The sequence below is a fragment of the Vanessa tameamea genome, chromosome 15 (genome assembly GCF_037043105.1).
Source record: "Vanessa tameamea isolate UH-Manoa-2023 chromosome 15, ilVanTame1 primary haplotype, whole genome shotgun sequence".
NCBI classification, from domain to species: Eukaryota; Metazoa; Arthropoda; class Insecta; order Lepidoptera; family Nymphalidae; genus Vanessa; species Vanessa tameamea.
This window is the reverse complement of record NC_087323.1, coordinates 10,774,691-10,794,154: the sequence shown is the minus strand read 5'-3', so window position 1 is coordinate 10,794,154 and position 19,464 is coordinate 10,774,691. Positions and strand designations below refer to the sequence as shown.

The window sequence follows — 19,464 nt, the reverse complement described above, 5'->3', positions numbered from 1 at the left end:
AATAAAAAATAATCACTACATAAATCTTGACCGCGTGGAATGGTGGCAAGAATGCGAGCAGCATATCCCCGATATTTATGATTTCGTCTCGAATCGCTTAACCGATTTGGATCATTTAAACTGCTCTCTTGTGAACCTAAACTTATATACATACATTATATACCTTTTAGAATACGAAAAATCGTTTAAAATAACCGAGGCCCTAATTGGTAGTTTATTTTTTTTATACATTTACATCTTAACGAATCTTTTGGGCACAGAGCTTTCTTCTGCAAAGTAAAATGCCATAAGACATTGTACTGTGGAAATATCTACAATAAACTAGGCAAGCCGTGTCAACATCAGTCAATAGTCTAAATTTTTACCACGAGCTTGCAGAGCTGTGTCTATTTATATGGAAGCCCCATTGGAGCTCAGTGATACCAAGGAATTCTGTTGTTTACATCTACATCTAATGTTTCCTCATTTAAATGTAACATATATTCGTAATGACACATCTTACGTTAGAAATAGTGAATTTAATACATTTTATCTTCTTATTTATTCAACAGTAAGTTGTTTACACAAGACCAATGAGCTATTTCAGAGGGAGCATTGTTCACATCGCCATGTATTAAAAGATGTCTTGATAGGATGAGCTTCGATTCCAGTTTGACAAAGTGGTATCTTGCACAAGGGCAAATAATACACTCATAAATATTTTTTTAGTCAGATACGACTATCAAATAACATTGACATCATTATGATATTTATGCTTCAATTATAAACATTACAATTTACTAGTACAATATTCTGATTTGTATCGCTTGGTTTGATATAAACTGAGAATAAATCAACAGGAAAAAGCAATGAGACTTATAACCAGTCGGCTCTTAAGATTGCAATTTATAGGTTATAGGAAGAACGCATCCTGACATCGTTGATACTAGCTTATCTCTATGGCCTATACTTCCGTAGATAGATTTAGTTCTACTTATTAGATTTAAGCTGATTTTAATAAAGTAGATTTTTTTTATTATGCATTTAACAAAAAGTAACAGCACTGTAAATTTCCCATAGCTGGGCTTAGAGAAGAGTTCTCCTTTCGTTTAGAGAAGACTTGGAGCTTGGATCCATGTCGTCATTCACCGCTGAGTACGACATGAATTTAATACGAAAATTCATTAATGCATCGTTGAATTTCCAAAATCACGATCTATTTACGTCTTTTGATTACAGGGGTCGACGAGTACAAGTACTTATCTTATAATATTTATCTTTTGTCTTAGTTTGTGTTTGTCTATGTTTATCTTTTGTCTAAGTTTGTGTTTGTTTAAATTTTTATTATTAATTTAAGAGTGTATTACTTTTTATGTAGCTCGTGTGATATTTATGATTTTATCTCGTAGCTTAATCGATTAGGATCATTTAAACTATGCTTTTGTGAAACTTAAACTTTGTACTTGTCTATTTAGAATACGAAAAAATTACCGGGGCTCTAAATTGTAGCTTACTTTTATTTTTAATTGACCAATTTTATTTGCAACGATGCAAACATAAGTAGGGTATATTATATGTAAGTGCACTTAAAAAAACGAAAAAAACATTAATGATATTATTATTTACTACGTACTTTACAAAAAAATATTATATAAATATGTATATAATTAATTCTTATAAATATATATATGCATACTGTCCACAACGTAGGTTAACATAGCCATTGCAGGCAGTTTTACATAACTTTGAAACCGCGAGGGCTCTAGCTGCGAGGCCGCGTTTGATGGCCCATGTCGCCCACGCCTTACAACGCATCTGCTTAGGAAAACATGCGCCATTAATCAGGCCACCACTAACCTACAGTAAGGTGTACGCTCATCTAATTCATTCATTCATTCATGTATATAGTTTTAAAATCACTAGCTAACATTTCGCACCGGAGCTCCTTCTGGGTAATGTTTCCTCATTTAAAAGTTCCTATATACATATATATGAGTAACTACTAAGGAAAGATTTTTCAAAATTCAGCTACTTAATTAAATGGAGGATGATAGTTTGCATGACAAATCGCCATTTTTGCTGTTATAAATATGGAAATCGGTTTAGACTTATATTTAATGTATTAAAATAGTGGTCAAAATTCATCAACAAAGAAGAAACTTAGGATGAAAGTTTTTATAGAATTTATTTATTTTCAAAAGTTTGTAATGTTGAATTAGATATTTTGGCTTCGGGTTTGTGTCTAAATGTTATAATTTTTTTTAAAACTCATCAAACTTTCCAAAGAACTTTGCCAATTTTTAATGTTCAAACTCAAACTCAAAATTCCTTTATTCAACATAGAAGCATTACACTTATTTATTGATGGTCAAATGAAACACTACCACCGGTTCGGAAAAAGGAACACCCTGACCTGAAAAGAACCGGCGAAAGAAACTCAGCGGGTCTTTTTTTTTGTCAAATTAATTAGATACATAATGGTATATGTAATAGAAACAGCCAGGAGGCGATCGTTTCATTCCCAAGGTGTGCTATCAAACATAAACTCACTAATTGTATAGTAACCTTTCGCACACAAGCGTTCTTCGAAATATGGACTTGTGGGTTCTGAAAAATATTTCCGATATCCCATCGTGCATACTGTTAATCGAATAATTATCTTTCGTTATTCGATACGTCACACTTTCAGTGTTGACAATATTAATGTTATTAATTAATCAAATTGGCTTACTATCTATTGTAAACTTGATATTTCTTTTGATCTTTAACTTTTTTATTTTTACTTTTATCGACCAAATAAACGATGGATGGATTGTGTGAAAGACGATATGGTTAGAAAGAATGTTACTTGTGAGATGACGTCCGGCAGAGAAGTATGGAATAGGAAGACATGCTGCGCCGACCCCAAGTAAAATTGGGATCAGGGCAGGAGGATGATGATGATGATCTTTAACTTTTATCGTATGGTAATTTCCTAAAATTAGTAGTGCATTTTGTTTTGTTTTACTTAACTATTATTATTTGTGTTGGATGATCTGTATAAATAAATATTAAAAGCTTCTCTGTGTAAATCTATTTACACATTTGCCAACTTATATATTAAACAGTCTTACAATCTGGTGTCGAATCGTACTTATTTTTATATTGAAAAGTACATGGATTAATCCGATATTACTTAATAAATTTATTTATATTATGAATTGAACATTATCTGATTATTAAGGCAGAGGGTACATTCAGGCAGTAGACCTATGTTGCATATGATTTAAGAACTAAATAGTTTTTTCTTTTTATTGGTATGCGAATAGTCATCTTTAGCACCTGCTAGTAATCGGCCATGACCGCACACAAATTATACTACCTACTAACTAAGATGAGAACTAAGATGATATATTCGTTGTTACTGTGATTTCCCGAAATTCCGGCACAAAAAATCACAACAATCATAAGGATTGCTGTTGGTGGTTGTGTAATCATTGGGTAGGTACCTACCCAAAGCTCCATCAAGTGAAACTTAGGCCCAAAAAAATAATGCATTTTGTTCGCTCAGATTATAAAAACAAAGTTTTGCTCAGGTTTTCAAGACCTATTAATGAATCGTTAATTATACACTACAGGGAATTTACATACTCCTTTGATTTCGTATTCGCTTTTGTTGTTTCACTATAATATTGCCTGCGCTCCAACTGCTATTTGGTACATGAACTTGCATGTATAAATTTCAGGTTTTAATTCAGGAAATCAATACTTCATACATATAATCAAGATTATAAGGTCAATAAGATTTTGATGGATTAACGTGAAATGTTTCAATACTGGGCAAGGGCATCACTATTAAGAACAAGGTTTTAAATTTACTCCGCACAGCATGTGGTAGAATTTCATTCAACACATACAGATTCATTCACTGCAAAGTATGATGTGAATATTATTCATTACCAAACATAATTTCATGAAATTCGATTAATATGTCTTATGTCCTCGTGTTGTGATTACTAGGCCTGAACTGTTAACTTCTTTACTAATTGTTTTTACTATAATTTAATAATTTATCTTTACTATACTGGGACTTAAGATACATAGAAGTATTTGAAATCATTGTAGAGAAACTTTTTTGTACGTAGCGTCTATATCATAAATTCCTGACACGTAATTATATAAAATTTCTCTTTTCTCTTTCATTCGCGTGCGCCCCTCATGTTTTGGCAGCTGCATCGTGCGCACGATGATCAATATATGTCCAATTTTTTAAGCGTGTTTATTGTTTTAAATCAACTTTGAGGGATATACCGCTGACTCAACATGATTAAGATTTGAGACAAAGTTGAATGTTAGTCATACACTGTCAGTCGAAATATTTCAATGAGAACCAACGACAATGCGTTTAATATATTTTGAAAATAATCTATTTCTAGTCGAAACAAATTGGGATAGTTTAGTTATGATGAGATATATCAACTAATTATATATTTATACGTGGAATTATTTATGTATATGTATAATAAATTGTCATTTTTAGCCAAAAACATTCTTTGAAATACCTACGCTGAATATAGTGGTACAAATTACTTGTTAAAATATTTAGGGAATTTGGAATTGAAAAAAGCAGCGCTTTTTTTAAGATAATATGACAATGAGGTTTTTTAATTTGCTAGTCTTATATACCAAGTATATAAGACTAGCAAATTGGTGTAATGGCTATGCTATATGACTGCAGATTCCGAGATCATGAATTCAAATCTTATGTAGGAATGATAAAGACTTATTGGATCTTTCTGTCAAAAAATTATGACTAACCGAGTGGAATGATGAGTGCACCTGTATTTGTTCACTCTTGTAAACTATAATTTGTCCTGCTTAGCTGGTTAGTCTCCCATGCGATTGGCCGAAATACGTCAAGATGAGATCAATTATTTAATTAAATGGGTAAAAAATATATAAACTATTAACTAATATTAGTAAATAGTTTATTTTAAAATTCCCTACCGTAACAGTTTACAGAACATTCGTTTCGCACCAAATGAGAGTACAAATACTACAAAATTAAAAACTTTTTACGCGAATGGGAATTCAATTATTTGGTATTTATTATTATTATTTCCGTTTATTAATGAGTTTCGAGTTTCGCCACGATGCCCGATTAAATACCGTCTCAAATAAAAAATTACAACACCCGAAATATTTTTCATCTCATATATAATGAAGTGTCCGGCCGTAAACATGCCGCAGAGAGTCTTTAAATTGTGTCTGTTTTTCTCATCAGGGCCGAAACTAGTAGGGTTGACGAATATCGCTATGAGAACTTTAATCTATGTATAATATGAGGAGGTAAAACTTTAAAGAGCCGTAATCACTTTGAAAACGTTAAAGGTTTTATTACAAACTAGGGTCCAGGCTTTTCACGGGTGCAGTGCAGATACCAAATATACTACAGAATATTTTTATACACAACGTTCACAGTTTTTTGTCATTAGGCAATACAAACCCCTATGTCCTGCATTTTAAATCGGTAATATCTTCAAAGATATTCATTTCAATTACATGCTGTAAGGCCATAGTGATTTAAAAGGAGATCAACGAAACTTGGAAACTAAAAAGGATGCAAAATTTTGGGAAAGCAAATATTTTGGAATAGATAATTGACCTACCGCGACAGTGACACTTTATTACAATATAAATAGAACTACTTAAGACGTTAGACGCAATTATTTTTTCAATCTACTGGCGTAGAGTGAGAGAATTACAATGGAAGACCTTAACCGAAGATTGCGGGATTATTTTGTATTTAATATTTGTTACAAATTCATCTCGTGCTCAGCGGTGAAAGAAAACATCGTCAGGAAACCTGAAGGTACATATAAACCACATTAGAACAGCGTGGTGGAATCCTATCCCTCTCAAAAGTAGATTCCTTAGCCCAGCATAAATTCTTTAGCCCAGCAGTGAGTTCTTATTTTTTTATTATAATGATTATTTTCTTAAAATTTGAAGGTCCAGCCCTAATTCCTGTATAATAATATACTGTTATAAAAAATTGTAGCTTTAACTTTTGTGGGATTTCCTATATTAAATTAAAGTTATTATTAATTAAAGTTTTTTGACATTGTTAGGCGGATGTGCCATTAGGCGATCTGATGGCAAGTGGTCACCACTGACTTGGCAGTAAGACTGTAAGAAATTAATCATTCTATGACCGACGCACCCTAAACCTTGGGAGCTGAGATATTATGTCCCTTGTACCTGTAATTGCACAGGCTCACTCACCCATCATAGTGGAACACTACAATACTAAGCACCTATTTTATATTATATTATAGCTTGGCGGTAGAATATATAAGCCAACCCAGGTCGTATATACCTACTCAAACGGGCTTGCACAAAGCCCTACCATCAAGTAAAAGTTTTATTAAAAACCATTCGATGTGGTGACAAAATTAATTATTTCTTTTAACGCAACGTATTTGCTTATCATGACTCATGAACTCAGAATTGCGCCTCAAGAAGATAAAATAATAAACGCTGATCGTCGTTTTCAGCATTGTGTTGAGTTTGACTTAACAAAAAATTAATGATTTATTGATATTTGCGTCTGATATTTATAACGACAACCTTAGGTGAGAAGCACCACACGTTATTAATTTAAAAAGTATCTAATATAAAATTATAATCACGGTTATCGTGAAACGACTTCGAATTGTAAGTTAATTTGATTGTGTAAATTATTTCTTCTTTGTGTTCTCTCATCAAATTTAATAAGTTGCACAATATCAGGTGTGGCAAACGATTTTGTTTTAATCAAGGAATAAGTCATTTTTAGGGATATATCAATGCGTATAACATTGTGAAACTTTCCATGTCTAAATGTCATATCTTTAATTAGTTCTATAATATTTAACAGTACGACAGTACAGTACGCAGGCTGTATAAGATTATGGTCTGTGGCGAAGGACTCTGTGATAATAATTAGTATTGTACAGTGAAATAATTAAATAAGACAAGTAACTTAATAGTAATAATAAAACAGTAATGTATGTTAATTGTGTAATTATATAAGGGATCAGGAATAAACTGAAAAATGGTGCTACTGTAGCTAGAGGGTATTAGGTATATGAAATTAACGTTTACGCGTTTATTAATGGAGATAAATAAATTTGATTATTTATATAATGTTGAAATGCGCCTTTTGTAGTTTAATATCTTTGTCTTTGAATTCTCTCTTTTTTTCAAATTTTACCCTCTAGCTGCAAAAGCGCCATTTTAATTTCGGACATTTTAAAATGCACTCATACAGTCAAGTGTGAAAAAGTCACAAGTGGTTGAGGTAAAAGATATTAAACTCTTATAATTTCACAGATAAAACTCACACAAAAACACATGTAGGATATATAAATAAAACAGTTATCTATGAATGATTACTTTTTTATTTCAGATCATTTTAACTGAGATCAATACAATTCAAAAAGCTGCATTATTCTTAAATCGCGCATCAAGTCGTTATCACTTTATCGACTTCAAATTTACTTAATAACGTGTTGTTTTTTTCCTAATAATTTTATAATATATCGATTTCATGCGCGCTTCTCGAAACTTATTCTATAACCTAAGATTTAAAAGGCTTTGCACAGTGATTAAGCCACGGAAAGCTTTTTAAGTACACTTTGGCTAAAATACTGACAAGGCGCATTAAAAAACTTTTTTATTTAAATTCTATTTTTTTTTAAAGAGAGCACTATTTATTTGACATGAGCGTGATTATAAAATTTATATTCATCACACCTCGCTAACTTGTGTCTTTTTTTTTATAATTTTGGCTTTTATTTGTGCCGAGAGGATACAGATTATTTCGCCAATGTAATTTTTTTCGTTGTCAATAATTGTCATGTCAATAATAAAGCACCTTCGTGTTTAATAAATGCACAAATTATATTCTATTTTATGCTCCACTTGACCTATGTTTATGTTACATATTGAATTGCACAATGTCGTGAAAATGGTTTATATTTAATATTATAATAAATAAATTAATTAGACAATTACGATAAACAAGCTTCTACTTAAAAATAACCTTGCCATTATAAAATAATTTGTGATTAATTTGAGTAAAATATAACGTTTTTGTAATATTTTTACTTTTTATTACAAAATAGCAACGACATCTTCTAGTAAGTGTTGTTTTTTTTTACAAGAAATGTCATTAATAAATATTTATTTATATAAATAATTTCTGACTTTCAAAAGTTACAGCTTTTATACTTTTATTTTTAATAGCTTTGATTTCTTTAATTTTCGGTAAATGTTGAATACAATTTAAATAGCCTTTTCTCTATGTAAATGAAAGTCAAACAAACTAATACTCATGTCAAGAGATGTTGTCTTGCATAAGAAAATGGAACGCAAGTTTTAAACACTAACACTAATTTGGAAACTATATAAAACTATTGTTAAGAATGATCAATATCACGACTGCAGAGAGAGTATCCTAATAAGTGTTGACGTCACATATCTGATGATCATTTTCCTTCTGCTCATCGAGGGTCGTGGCTACCGTTGCTGGTCCCCAGGAGGGTCGGGGCTCTCGGCTCGCTTACTGAGCTCGGACAGGGAGCTTGCGCGTTTCATGCTGATGTATAAATATTTTAGTTATAATGGAATAATTTGTTCATTAGGTACACTGAGCGAAATTTATAAATAGTAGTTTAAATATACAATTTTGGTCCCCATGTGCAATAAAAAATAAAATAAATACGAATAGGCGAGCAAAGGAAACTACGAAGGGTTAGAACTAAGCTTGTGTTTACAAAACATTGATCAACATTTAAGATTACACAATCCGTCATACAGCGAAAAAAGAGCTAAGTATAATTATTGCATGACGTTCGAAATAAAATAAAATCATTAACTTAATTTTGTTCTCTCTCTTTTCCAATCGAAAAAGAAATAAATAATTTAACTTACAATCAGTAATAATTCGTATCTTGTATGAGTACTTTAAACAAACCTCTCAGGGTCGGTGAAGTCTACATCAGGCGGCAGATGTGCCGAGTGGCGACCAGCGATCCGGTGGAAAAGTCTCACCGACGATCGCCTCAAAGATTCGCGAAGTTTCGAGAAACTGGCACTCCGCGACACCTCGGCCGAGCCCTGCCCCGTGTTATGCAATTTACACTCCATTTCGAAAAAAAGCTTATATCTCGAATTTGGAACACTTTGAAAAATACATTTTCGATCGAATTGTATTGAATGGCAAGATTTATGTTATAAAGGCTTTATGGAATGACATCATTTGTCAAAATTCAAACTTGACATTAAATGTCAAAAATTTTTGGCGGTTTTTTTATTTGTAAACATGTATGGTCTATGTATTTAAAATATAAATAACAGTAATGTCGATGATATGGTAGATACTAATTATGTTTAAATGTACAAAAATATAATGGATGAGATGCTACATGCATCTACGAGTCTAACAGCGGAAGCCGTTAAAATAATGGAAAGTACCTCCTCCGTATATTTAAGTTAATGAAATCGTGCAGGTTAAGTTGATCACGACTATTATTCTATCGTGGACTGTAAATTGCATAACACTGTAGACTCACCTTTTACTATTTTAATATTTTATTCTCAAAACGTAAAACAAAATAAAACAAAAACAAATGATACATAAATATTTATTAACAATTAAAATTACCATTCGACAACGCGATGTTAAACAAAGTACCAAATTTTCAAATATATTTCTCGAAACGGATTTTTTGCGATGGAGATTCATTCTTAATAAAAATGATATTAAAAAAAAAAACAATAATAATGACGTAATTTGTGTGTTTTGTATAATAAAAACGTGTACAATCATAATTGGCATTCCCAAGCAGCACCCTCGTATAGATAAAAATTAAAATTATTAAAAAAATACTAAAATATTTATATACCTATCTCTCACATAAAGCTTAAGACCGAAACATACGCTACACTGGAATGAGTTAAGCATAACTTTATTAAAAAAAAAATACTATTGGTAGAACATAATAAAATACGCATGATTAATTTTAAAATAAAAATTACATCCATGCATTATCCGATACAGGATAGTATTATACATTCATAACAATTATCAGAATATAAAAAAAAGAAAATTAAATTGTAAGCGAATAAAATAAAAATCGTTGTATCCACATGCAACAAAGAATAATAAATATTTCAGACACGACACAATTAAATAAATGCAATATATTTTAGATTCTCTGACCCGAGTGTGAGTTTTACGAGAGTTTATATTTTCATAAAACTAAATGCGTCAGGTATCACCGTATCAAATATGTATAAAGATTAATTATACACATTAATAATATGTGTGTTTAAAGTTCTAAAGCATATTATACACTCGATTATATAAAATACATCCCTGTATCTGTTAGGATGTCATGATATTAAAACATTTCAAAATATTTATTTATATCTTATTTCTTGCACCATATATGTTATATATGTTTGTATATAATATTAATACATATATCTCTGCGGGACGGTATACAATATACAATATACATGCTTTAATAATAACTTCCTATCACACATTTCGTTCGTATATTATTTTTATTAATATATTTTTATTTTTTTGTAATTTTTCTTAAAACTTATAATCCCTATCGCATGCTAATAAATTATTCTAAGCTAGGCAGCCCGCCATTTTGATTTTCATCGGCCAATATCTAATCTGAAAAGCGCCTTATGACCAAACTTTTATTGTATCGGTGATACTACAACACTTGTTCAATCAAAAAAAAAAAAACAATCATGTGTAACTCTAACTACGAAATACAAATAGGCGGGCAAAATTTGAGTGTGAGACATGAATGATCCTCTCATAAAATAATGAGCCAATATGCCCCGTCACAAGTGTTCATGAGATTGAAAATTACGATATTCATCTCGACACTTGGAGCGAATAGACCGAGGAGCATTCACATAGAAGCGAGTGAGTGCTTATAATTAAATCCTAGATATCTAAGGCTTAGTCTAGACTACTGGTGCGGCGCATTGCTCCCCGTGTTGATACCTAGCGCATTGAACAGTTTCGATTTTAGGTTCATGCGGGGCTCACTCGCCTGGTTCGTGCCCTATAATAAAACAAAAAAAATAAATAAAAATGTGCAAATCAAACAATAAAGCGTGAAAGAAAATTGTGTACAATATAATAATTAAAAAGCGAGACTAAACGCAAACGATACATACACATGAACATATAGTAATGTATCTTAAATATGATACATAAAAAAAAAATGAGAAAAACTGTCCCAACGAGTGAACTTAAAGTGCCATGAAAATATTATGATCTTTGATGGATAAACTGAATCATATTCGAAATGCCGAAGCGATCTGATACAGTTTTAAGGTAATTTTGTGATTGCAACGCTGCCACACACATACACACACACACGCACAACATTATACATAAAGCTGTTGTTTTATATACAAAAACAATGTTTTATTAAAGCACATAAACAAAAACCAGCAACTATTTCACTGTTAAATGACTTAAATATTATGTGTGATTACTGAAATTAAATACTTGATGTTTACGTAAAAACGAAACGTAGATTTTTTTTTTTAATTCGTGTTTCATTTGTAATATAAACAAAACATTTAAATCAAATATCAATCAAAATATTTGTTAAGTTTTCGCGTATATGAAATTAATAATAATGATTTAAATAAAACAGCCATCAACGGAAACGCATTAATTAATAATCCCGCTCACAAATACCAGGACGTGCTAAACCCTAGAACACACAAAGCAATGAGCGAGTGATAAAGCACAAAAAAGAAACGCCGGAACTAAGGACTGGCTTGGAGAGGCTCGGAAAGGATCGTGTACGAGGAACAGATATATTGAATTGAATTTGGATATGAATAAAAAAAGGAAATGAAATTGGAAAAAACCGATAAACTCTTCAAAGTTAAGCTCAAGTAACTTTGAGAATTAAAGGTTTACTATTATTTAATTTATATGCCATGAGACATATCCAGCGTGACATTAAATATGAAGTGCTATAACAAGTTTTGTAAAAAAGGGAAACTTAATCTCCGACACCACTCGAGGGTGCCCGTGAGCCTAGCGGCTCACGGGGGGCATAGGAGTGTGGGGGTGGGGGCGGGGCAGTGCGTGCGTGGGCTGACCTCGTCGAGCGCGTCGGCGTCGGCGCGCGGCGCGCGGCCGCTGCGCGCTCGCGCCTGTTTGACGATGTCCAGAGCCTAGAATCGCACACTTCTGTATCTGCTGACCCGCGTCACTCACTTCGTCGATGGCGTGCCTCATCCCATTCGTTCGATAGGTGAATATTGATTTGGCAAACTTTTACGATCCCTCGATTGTCTAGGGCTCCGTGGCCGACTACCCGACGGCGGTCCCTCGTGGGATCGTTTTGCCGATGGGTTATTTTTTTGACATTAACGTACTCAATCACTGGATGATTGCCAGCATCCACCCACGGATGGACTATCTCATCTAGTAACTTATCATGTTTCAATCTAACCGCTGGCGGTAGAATGGTGTATGGTGGTATTTTTTTTTTCAATTTTATTATTAAATTATATATATATATATATATATATATATATATATATATATATATATATATATATATATATATATATATATATATATATATATATATATATATAAACGAATCAATTATCATTATCTACATGTGTTATTCTTCTCGAGTGACTTACATGAGGTGGGACGTGCTAGGCAGCGTGCGAATTAATTTTTATTAATTTATTTTTGCTACTTTTGTAATAGCCAAAAACGTAATTAAACAAGATTATAAAATATATAATAAAAAAGAAGACTATGAATGAAGCATAGTTTCCAAATAGAGTTATTTTTAATATAATTAACTAGATGAAGCAGTTATGCTGTTGAATAAAATATATTTTGAATAATACGAGAGTAGTAAGTCAAATGTAAATAAAAATAAATACAATAAATTATATTTAATTCGACAGATTATAAAAGTCCAGTCAAACGAGCATTTAAATGAAAATTTGACCAAGTGACTAAAAATAATCCAATAGCTTTGTCAACAAAGAATACGTTCTACCGCTGAAATGGAAATGAGCTATTAATATAATCAAAATATGTTACGTAAAGCATGATCATTTCATCTATCTCTCTCTAATTCTCTCTATCTCTCTCGCCCTTAGACCCGTTATGTTTTTTTAATAAATTAATTATATTTTTAAAATCAATTTATAATAATTATGAATATGTATTCTAAGCAGTACTGGAGTATATATTTACAGTGTGATCTTATCAATGACAGACGACAGATTGTTCATATTGAGCCGAGCAATGAACACCGCATTATATCATTTTCAATACTCTCATCGTAACATAATAAACTGACGAGAAGATTAGATATCACCGAGATTAATTTCCAAAACTTCGATTTAAATGCTCATTCGATCGGACTGTATAGTGGCTGTCAATAAATGAATAATACTTAAAAAGATGTAAATAAAATTCCGAGTGCCACCCATCCAAACGGAGGGTGCACTGGGGGGGGGGGGGGGTGTTATAGTCGCAGTCCGGCACTGACCTCCTTCCGGCTGCGCAGCGCGCAGTCCTCCAGCGTCTCGGCGGCCTCGTACTTGCCCTGCCGGCGGTACAGCGCGCCCAGGTTCTTCAGCGTCGTCGTCACCGTCGGCGAGTCCACCTGGAACACACGAGTACTTCACTGTCGTCACCTAAAACACCTCAGGACCAGGCGATATTCGGACTGTAATCACCCGATTGAGAGTACAAGCTTGACGAATGAGTATCACGCACTGAAAATCGCCTGATATATGAAACGTGAGTTAATTAATATTTTCAAATGAACGATGACACGAGATCTTTTCGAAAAGTATATTAAATTGTTATTTGTTACATTATCTAAATGCAGAGAAATGTCTCGAGCAAAGGTCTATGATATGAATTCATGTAACGTGTCTTTTTTTAATATGTGAAGCAGCTGAAGACTTACAATTGAGTATCTAACACGGTAGTGCTACTCCTTTTCATGTGATTTAACTTATACAGTTCCTAAATATGCAGAACATGCGTTAAAATATATAAGATAAAACACTACCAAGAACACTAGAGCATGCACATTACACGAAGGAAATGTATGATTAAGTGTCAGTCTATGTGAGTCGTCAATGCGACGCGAGCCCTTAGGGCGTACCTTCGCGGCCTTGTGCCAGCCGCCGTACTCCCCGTAGGGCGCGTTCTCCCTCTGCAGGTGCTTGTTCTCTTCGCGCTCCTCGGCCACCTGCCAGATCGGCTTGTTGTCGCCTGTTCATACACACTCGTATTACTTCATGAATCACCAATTTCGATATGTATATAATATTACATGACCATTGACGATTCGATAAAATATATTGTATTATAATTATGGACCGTCAATGACCTTCTTATATGTGACACAAGTCGGGAAGGTGTGACACAAAGGTAGTATTCGATCAAAGTATATATTCATGAAACGATTCGACGAGTGAAACTTGCCCCCTTTCCTACCTGTGCCACACGTAAATAAATCCAAACTTGTGTCACTCACCTATGAGCAGTGGCAAAACACCCCAATTGTCATCGAATAATAAGGATACTAAAATACTGATACTTTTTCTTATTTAATTTTATAAAAATGATAAAATAAATAATACAATTAAAAAAAAAATAGAATCATTTTAAATTTTCAAACAGTATTCATATAAAATAATATAACAATTTTTAATTGCACAGCAGTGTGATCGCCAAGTTCTAATCACAATTAACAAAACTATAATGATTATAGTCCATTTCACGAGTCGAACTCCCAGTGAAGAAAATACTCGTACCTCATTGGTCGATGCGCGCGACCACATATAAACGTTACAAATACAGCATGTAAAATAATCCTAAGAAATAATTTGACCAAAGTAGGTCACGTGTATTAACCGATGAGAATCAACGAGAGCAATTTCCGTTGCGAATTCGTTTCATGGAATGGACTTTAAATGCGTATAGCTTGTTAAATTCGCAAAAAAATAATAATAAGCTATAATAAAAAGGCACTCTGTTTAACACAATGACTTATATTTGGCAGATATTGCTTATGCACAGCTGTTTGGCAAGAGAGCTATTTCTAATTTCAATCTTACTCTTTACCTTAACTGTGAAGGTGAGAGTGATTGCATTACAGTTTAATCAGTTGCAAGTGCTGTTAGGACCTTTCAAAACATTGCCGTATGACGTATTAACTCATATTAGTACCGTTAGCAACGCTATCGAGATTATTTATTTTGCATTCAAAAAGTTATTTTTTTATTGTCTTTCGACTTGAATCATAAAAGATGAGACCGTCACGCTTGTTGTCTAAACTTCTGTACTGTATTAAAAATTTATTGAATAGAACAATTAAATGATTCACTTGTTTTAATTGTTCAGCAGTTTGATATTCTCTATTAAAATCTTATAAATTATTGTACTTCTGCTATTTGTTATAAAAATGTATATATATATTTTAATAAATAATATAATATGTTTTTTTATACACAACGCCTTATAACTGCTACGTAGCATTTCAAAAGGTCTTAAGAGCATTCGGAACAGATAACAAAGAAATTCTTGCATCTATGAAACGGTCCTTTCATAGCCAAGTATATTTTGATTATATCAAAATTATATTAATATATTTCCTTATCACATAAGAATGAAACATCAAATACAATTGTAAAGGCCTCTTAGACATAATTCATATGTGAAAATAATTTAATTAACATTAATTTTGTAATTCAATAGAAAATTATTACTAAATGATTTAAAAAAAAAAATTATTGCACGATTCTTTGATTTACACACAAATACAATTATATCTAATTATGTAAATATTTTGATATACATATACACATATATTTTTAAGTTTGCATTTTGTATAAATATACTTGTTACGTTCACCCAAGAGTTGGCCCCATTTTGTTTTGGCACTTAAATGATAACAATTCATTATATACTTATTAATTTTTTTTATATATATGTATTTTTTATTAGCTACCTCTTAAGGAAAAACTTGCTACTCTACGAAAAAAAATTCGAGTATTAACAAAATGCATAGAGAGATCTAACAAAACGATAGGAATAGTCGAATATATCGAATACAATAAAAACTAGAAGCGAAACTAAACAAGCATTAACAAATGACATGCATTTTTCTATTAACTCACAATTTTTTTACAAACATGGATAACCTATTTCCTTTAATATTCATTCTGGTTTCTAAAGCTAAATATCAAATATATCTTGGAATACATAACAAAAAAAAATATATATAGTGGGATTTTGTGCTTTGGTCTTTTGTTTAATCTATAACCATCACCTTCAGCGCAAATGAATGACATTTATAGTAATTAAATTATAAACCATGGAAGACAAATATCACTAACTGTTCCCACATACTGATTAAGTAGAGTTACAACTTAAATATGTAATGTTTACAATATATTACGTGAATGAAAATAATACGAAAATCGCATGTCGCAACTCCTTAAAGTATCTCATAGAACGCTGCGATGTCATTAATATGCGCTGTTAATAACAAGAATTACAAGGATCTGCGACGCAATAACCATTCGCCCAATTGAAAATCGAAGACCGCTCCGACAAAGTGCGCTTATTGATAATATTTTATGAATTCACTATGAAATATAGAGGTAAAGAGAAGTATCACAAAATGTTTGAAACTTATACTCTATTCCAACAATAAGTGGAAAAAAGCCAAATAAACAACATTTGACAGCAAATTGACGGGATCATTGGTCGAGAGCTTGATCAATCTATGATATTCACTATGGATTTGCGAAAAAATGGCGTTTTGAACGTTGACTAAACTGTTATCGGAATTTTGGAATTAAAGTCAAAATAACAAAGTGCCCGATATAGATGAGTTATTAGCGAATCGCATGAAATACGTTAATGGAAGGTTTTTTTATCTTTTTTCCTAATTCCATTGGAATAGGCTATAGAACACTGAAGCTAGAGGGTGAAATCTGAAGGAAGCTATTGAATAAAAAGGCCTTGAGAAGCCGGGACGGCATATGGCTTGAGATACTTTTTCTGGTGACGACCCACATGAGATACTTCTTTTAACCTCTACAGTTTATAAATTGCCCTTAAATAAAACAATACTAACCATTCGTAATTGAACGAATGAAAATCAAAGAACGAATCGATCATCTTCGATGAGCGATTGGCGAATCGTATTATATATTTGTTATGTCTATATAAACACGGAATGTAGTCACAATTGTGAATAATTACACATCTTCTAAGTTAGTCAGCTCTGTATAATACTGGTTATTTTTTTGGTTTTTTTAATGATTGAATATACTCTGAAACGGCAAACAGAAAAATAAATTTCAAGCGGGTAAAATATTAAACTACCGTTAAATTATATATATATAAATGGAAATTCACAACCTTTGATTAAATTATGTACCAATAGAAAGTTATTAAAAACATTTTTTTTTTTACTAATTTTTTCGATGACATCAAAAAGTCGTATCCTGTTTGTACGGAGTCGGCAAGCAGGGGACTAATATTATTATGTTTGCAAGCAGCTGGGGCTTAGGGTGAGATGCCCCGGGTGACCAGTTGTTAATATGAAAATATTGAGTTGGGTTCGATTCTTAGTAATATTATTTTAAAATCCAGATTTTAGTTGCTAGATTATTATTACATTTATGAGCAAAATTTATCATCTCAAATTTCTTTAAAATCGACTTCTGCATCTCGTTTCCTAATCCAGAATCAAAATTAAAAATAGAGTATTAAAACATTTGATCTATTACAGAATATTTAAAAATGAGGAGATACGACCTTTTAAAATTGATCACATTGAACGTCCAAATATTTATTTATATGGCAAGTATTTTACACTAGTACCGTCCAAGGCATTCCTAATATATAATCAAAACCTATTTATATAATGATAGCAGGTACTATTGACTATTTTTTAAAACTACGTTCACTTACCATCGATGGTGCCGAATTCACGCTCATGAGCCCTTGTCAGTACTTGTTTGTACAGAGTTTCGGCTTCCTTATATTTACCCTGGAATCACAACGTTCATTATAGATAAAGAGAAATATTTTAAAATCAATCTACCACCCTATTCTAAAAGACAAATATAAACAAATTTATATATACTATATTAGCTGTAAGTCGTCCCCTTCGCTGGACATTAAAAAGAAGGATGGATCAACGGAATTAAAAAAAATATTGATCTTTGATTGGTCAGTCGCACACCGCTACGTTCAGTATTTTTTTATATGAAAACACAAAGAAAAAAATACTATATATACATATATAGATTCTAATGGTCGGGCAAGTAAAGATAACGAACCTTATTTAATATTCTCTTTATATAAATAATCGTGTATGAAATCAATCGGTTTGTAGAAACAGTCGAAGGTTTCTACTCGTCTCCTACGGTAGATTGTTTCCGAATATTTCAATAACAGTTCAGACGAAAGGTTCAACGCACCTGTTTTAGGTAACAAGAGGCGAGATTGTTCTTGGTCTTGGCTACGTTGGGGTCGTCGGGGCCAAGTTTACTCTCGTATATTTCCAGCGCCCTTTGATAATATTGCTCCACCTCCTCGTATTTGTTCTGTAAACGTGCACAGCGTTAGCGTATCAACAATCTGCATCTCTGAAATCTAGAATCGTCTCATATCAAGCACGTCAGGTGCCACGCATGCAACGTAACCTGGTTCTGGCAGAGCAGCGCGAGGTTGTTGAGCTGCTTGGCGACGTCGGGGTGGTCGCGGCCCAGCACGGCCTCGCGGATGCACAGCGCGCGCTTGCACAGCGGCTCCGCCTCGCGGTACTTGCCTGCGCACGCACGGGTATTACTGCTTCGGTGGCGCGTACATATTATTACAAGTTAATGAGTACGAGTAGGAAGCAACAATTCACTCCTACGTTAATGTAAATAAATCTTTAAAGAAATAAAAAAACAAAGACAAGAACAGGAAGATCAAAAAGCATAAATTAAAAATAAAAAACCAAGGAGATAATATAATCAAAAGAAAAATATCATATCATATCATATCGAGGCATATCATTGAATGAATGATCTCACCTCGTTTTCCATAAAGCACGGCGAGATTGTTAAGCGTAGCGGCAACAGCGGGGTGATTCTCTCCGAGGGTCTTCTCTCGGATGGAGAGAGCGTCGTTCAGTAAATTGGCGGCTTCTTTGTATTTGTTTTGATCCCTGTGGTTAAACTGTATGTTAGAAAATATTTCAAGGACATTTAAACTAAAACCTATAAATCGAAATTTATTTTATGTCAAAACTTTTTTTTTATTTTCTCAACTTTACTTTATTGTAGTCTATAGATAAATAAGATTTCAACAAAAATGTTTGAAACTTGAAGATTTATTTAATCTTCAAATTT

The 19,464-nt window shown here is 32.5% G+C and overlaps 1 protein-coding gene across 7 annotated transcripts in view; it reads right to left on the bottom strand.

Annotated features, from left to right (window-relative positions):
* Positions 1-8,183: 8,183 nt before the first annotated feature.
* Positions 8,184-19,464, bottom strand: part of LOC113402116 (kinesin light chain) — a 50,268-nt gene continuing 38,987 nt past the window's right edge. For 2 of the 7 annotated variants that reach the window (XM_064217084.1, XM_064217083.1), the window contains exons 6-14: positions 19,147-19,280; positions 18,772-18,896; positions 18,547-18,672; positions 18,035-18,113; positions 14,208-14,317; positions 13,581-13,697; positions 12,712-12,726; positions 12,157-12,231; positions 9,632-11,096 (exon numbers count right to left, since the gene is read on the bottom strand). In XM_064217084.1, coding sequence (XP_064073154.1) covers positions 11,001-11,096; positions 12,157-12,231; positions 12,712-12,726; positions 13,581-13,697; positions 14,208-14,317; positions 18,035-18,113; positions 18,547-18,672; positions 18,772-18,896; positions 19,147-19,280 — 877 coding nt within the window. In that variant the 3' untranslated portion in view covers positions 9,632-11,000. Of the gene's footprint in view, positions 8,600-9,631; positions 11,097-12,156; positions 12,232-12,711; positions 12,727-13,580; positions 13,698-14,207; positions 14,318-18,034; positions 18,114-18,546; positions 18,673-18,771; positions 18,897-19,146; positions 19,281-19,464 lie in introns of those variants that run through there. The other 5 variants (XM_064217085.1, XM_026642249.2, XM_026642244.2 and 2 more) reach the window with 5 other exon arrangements.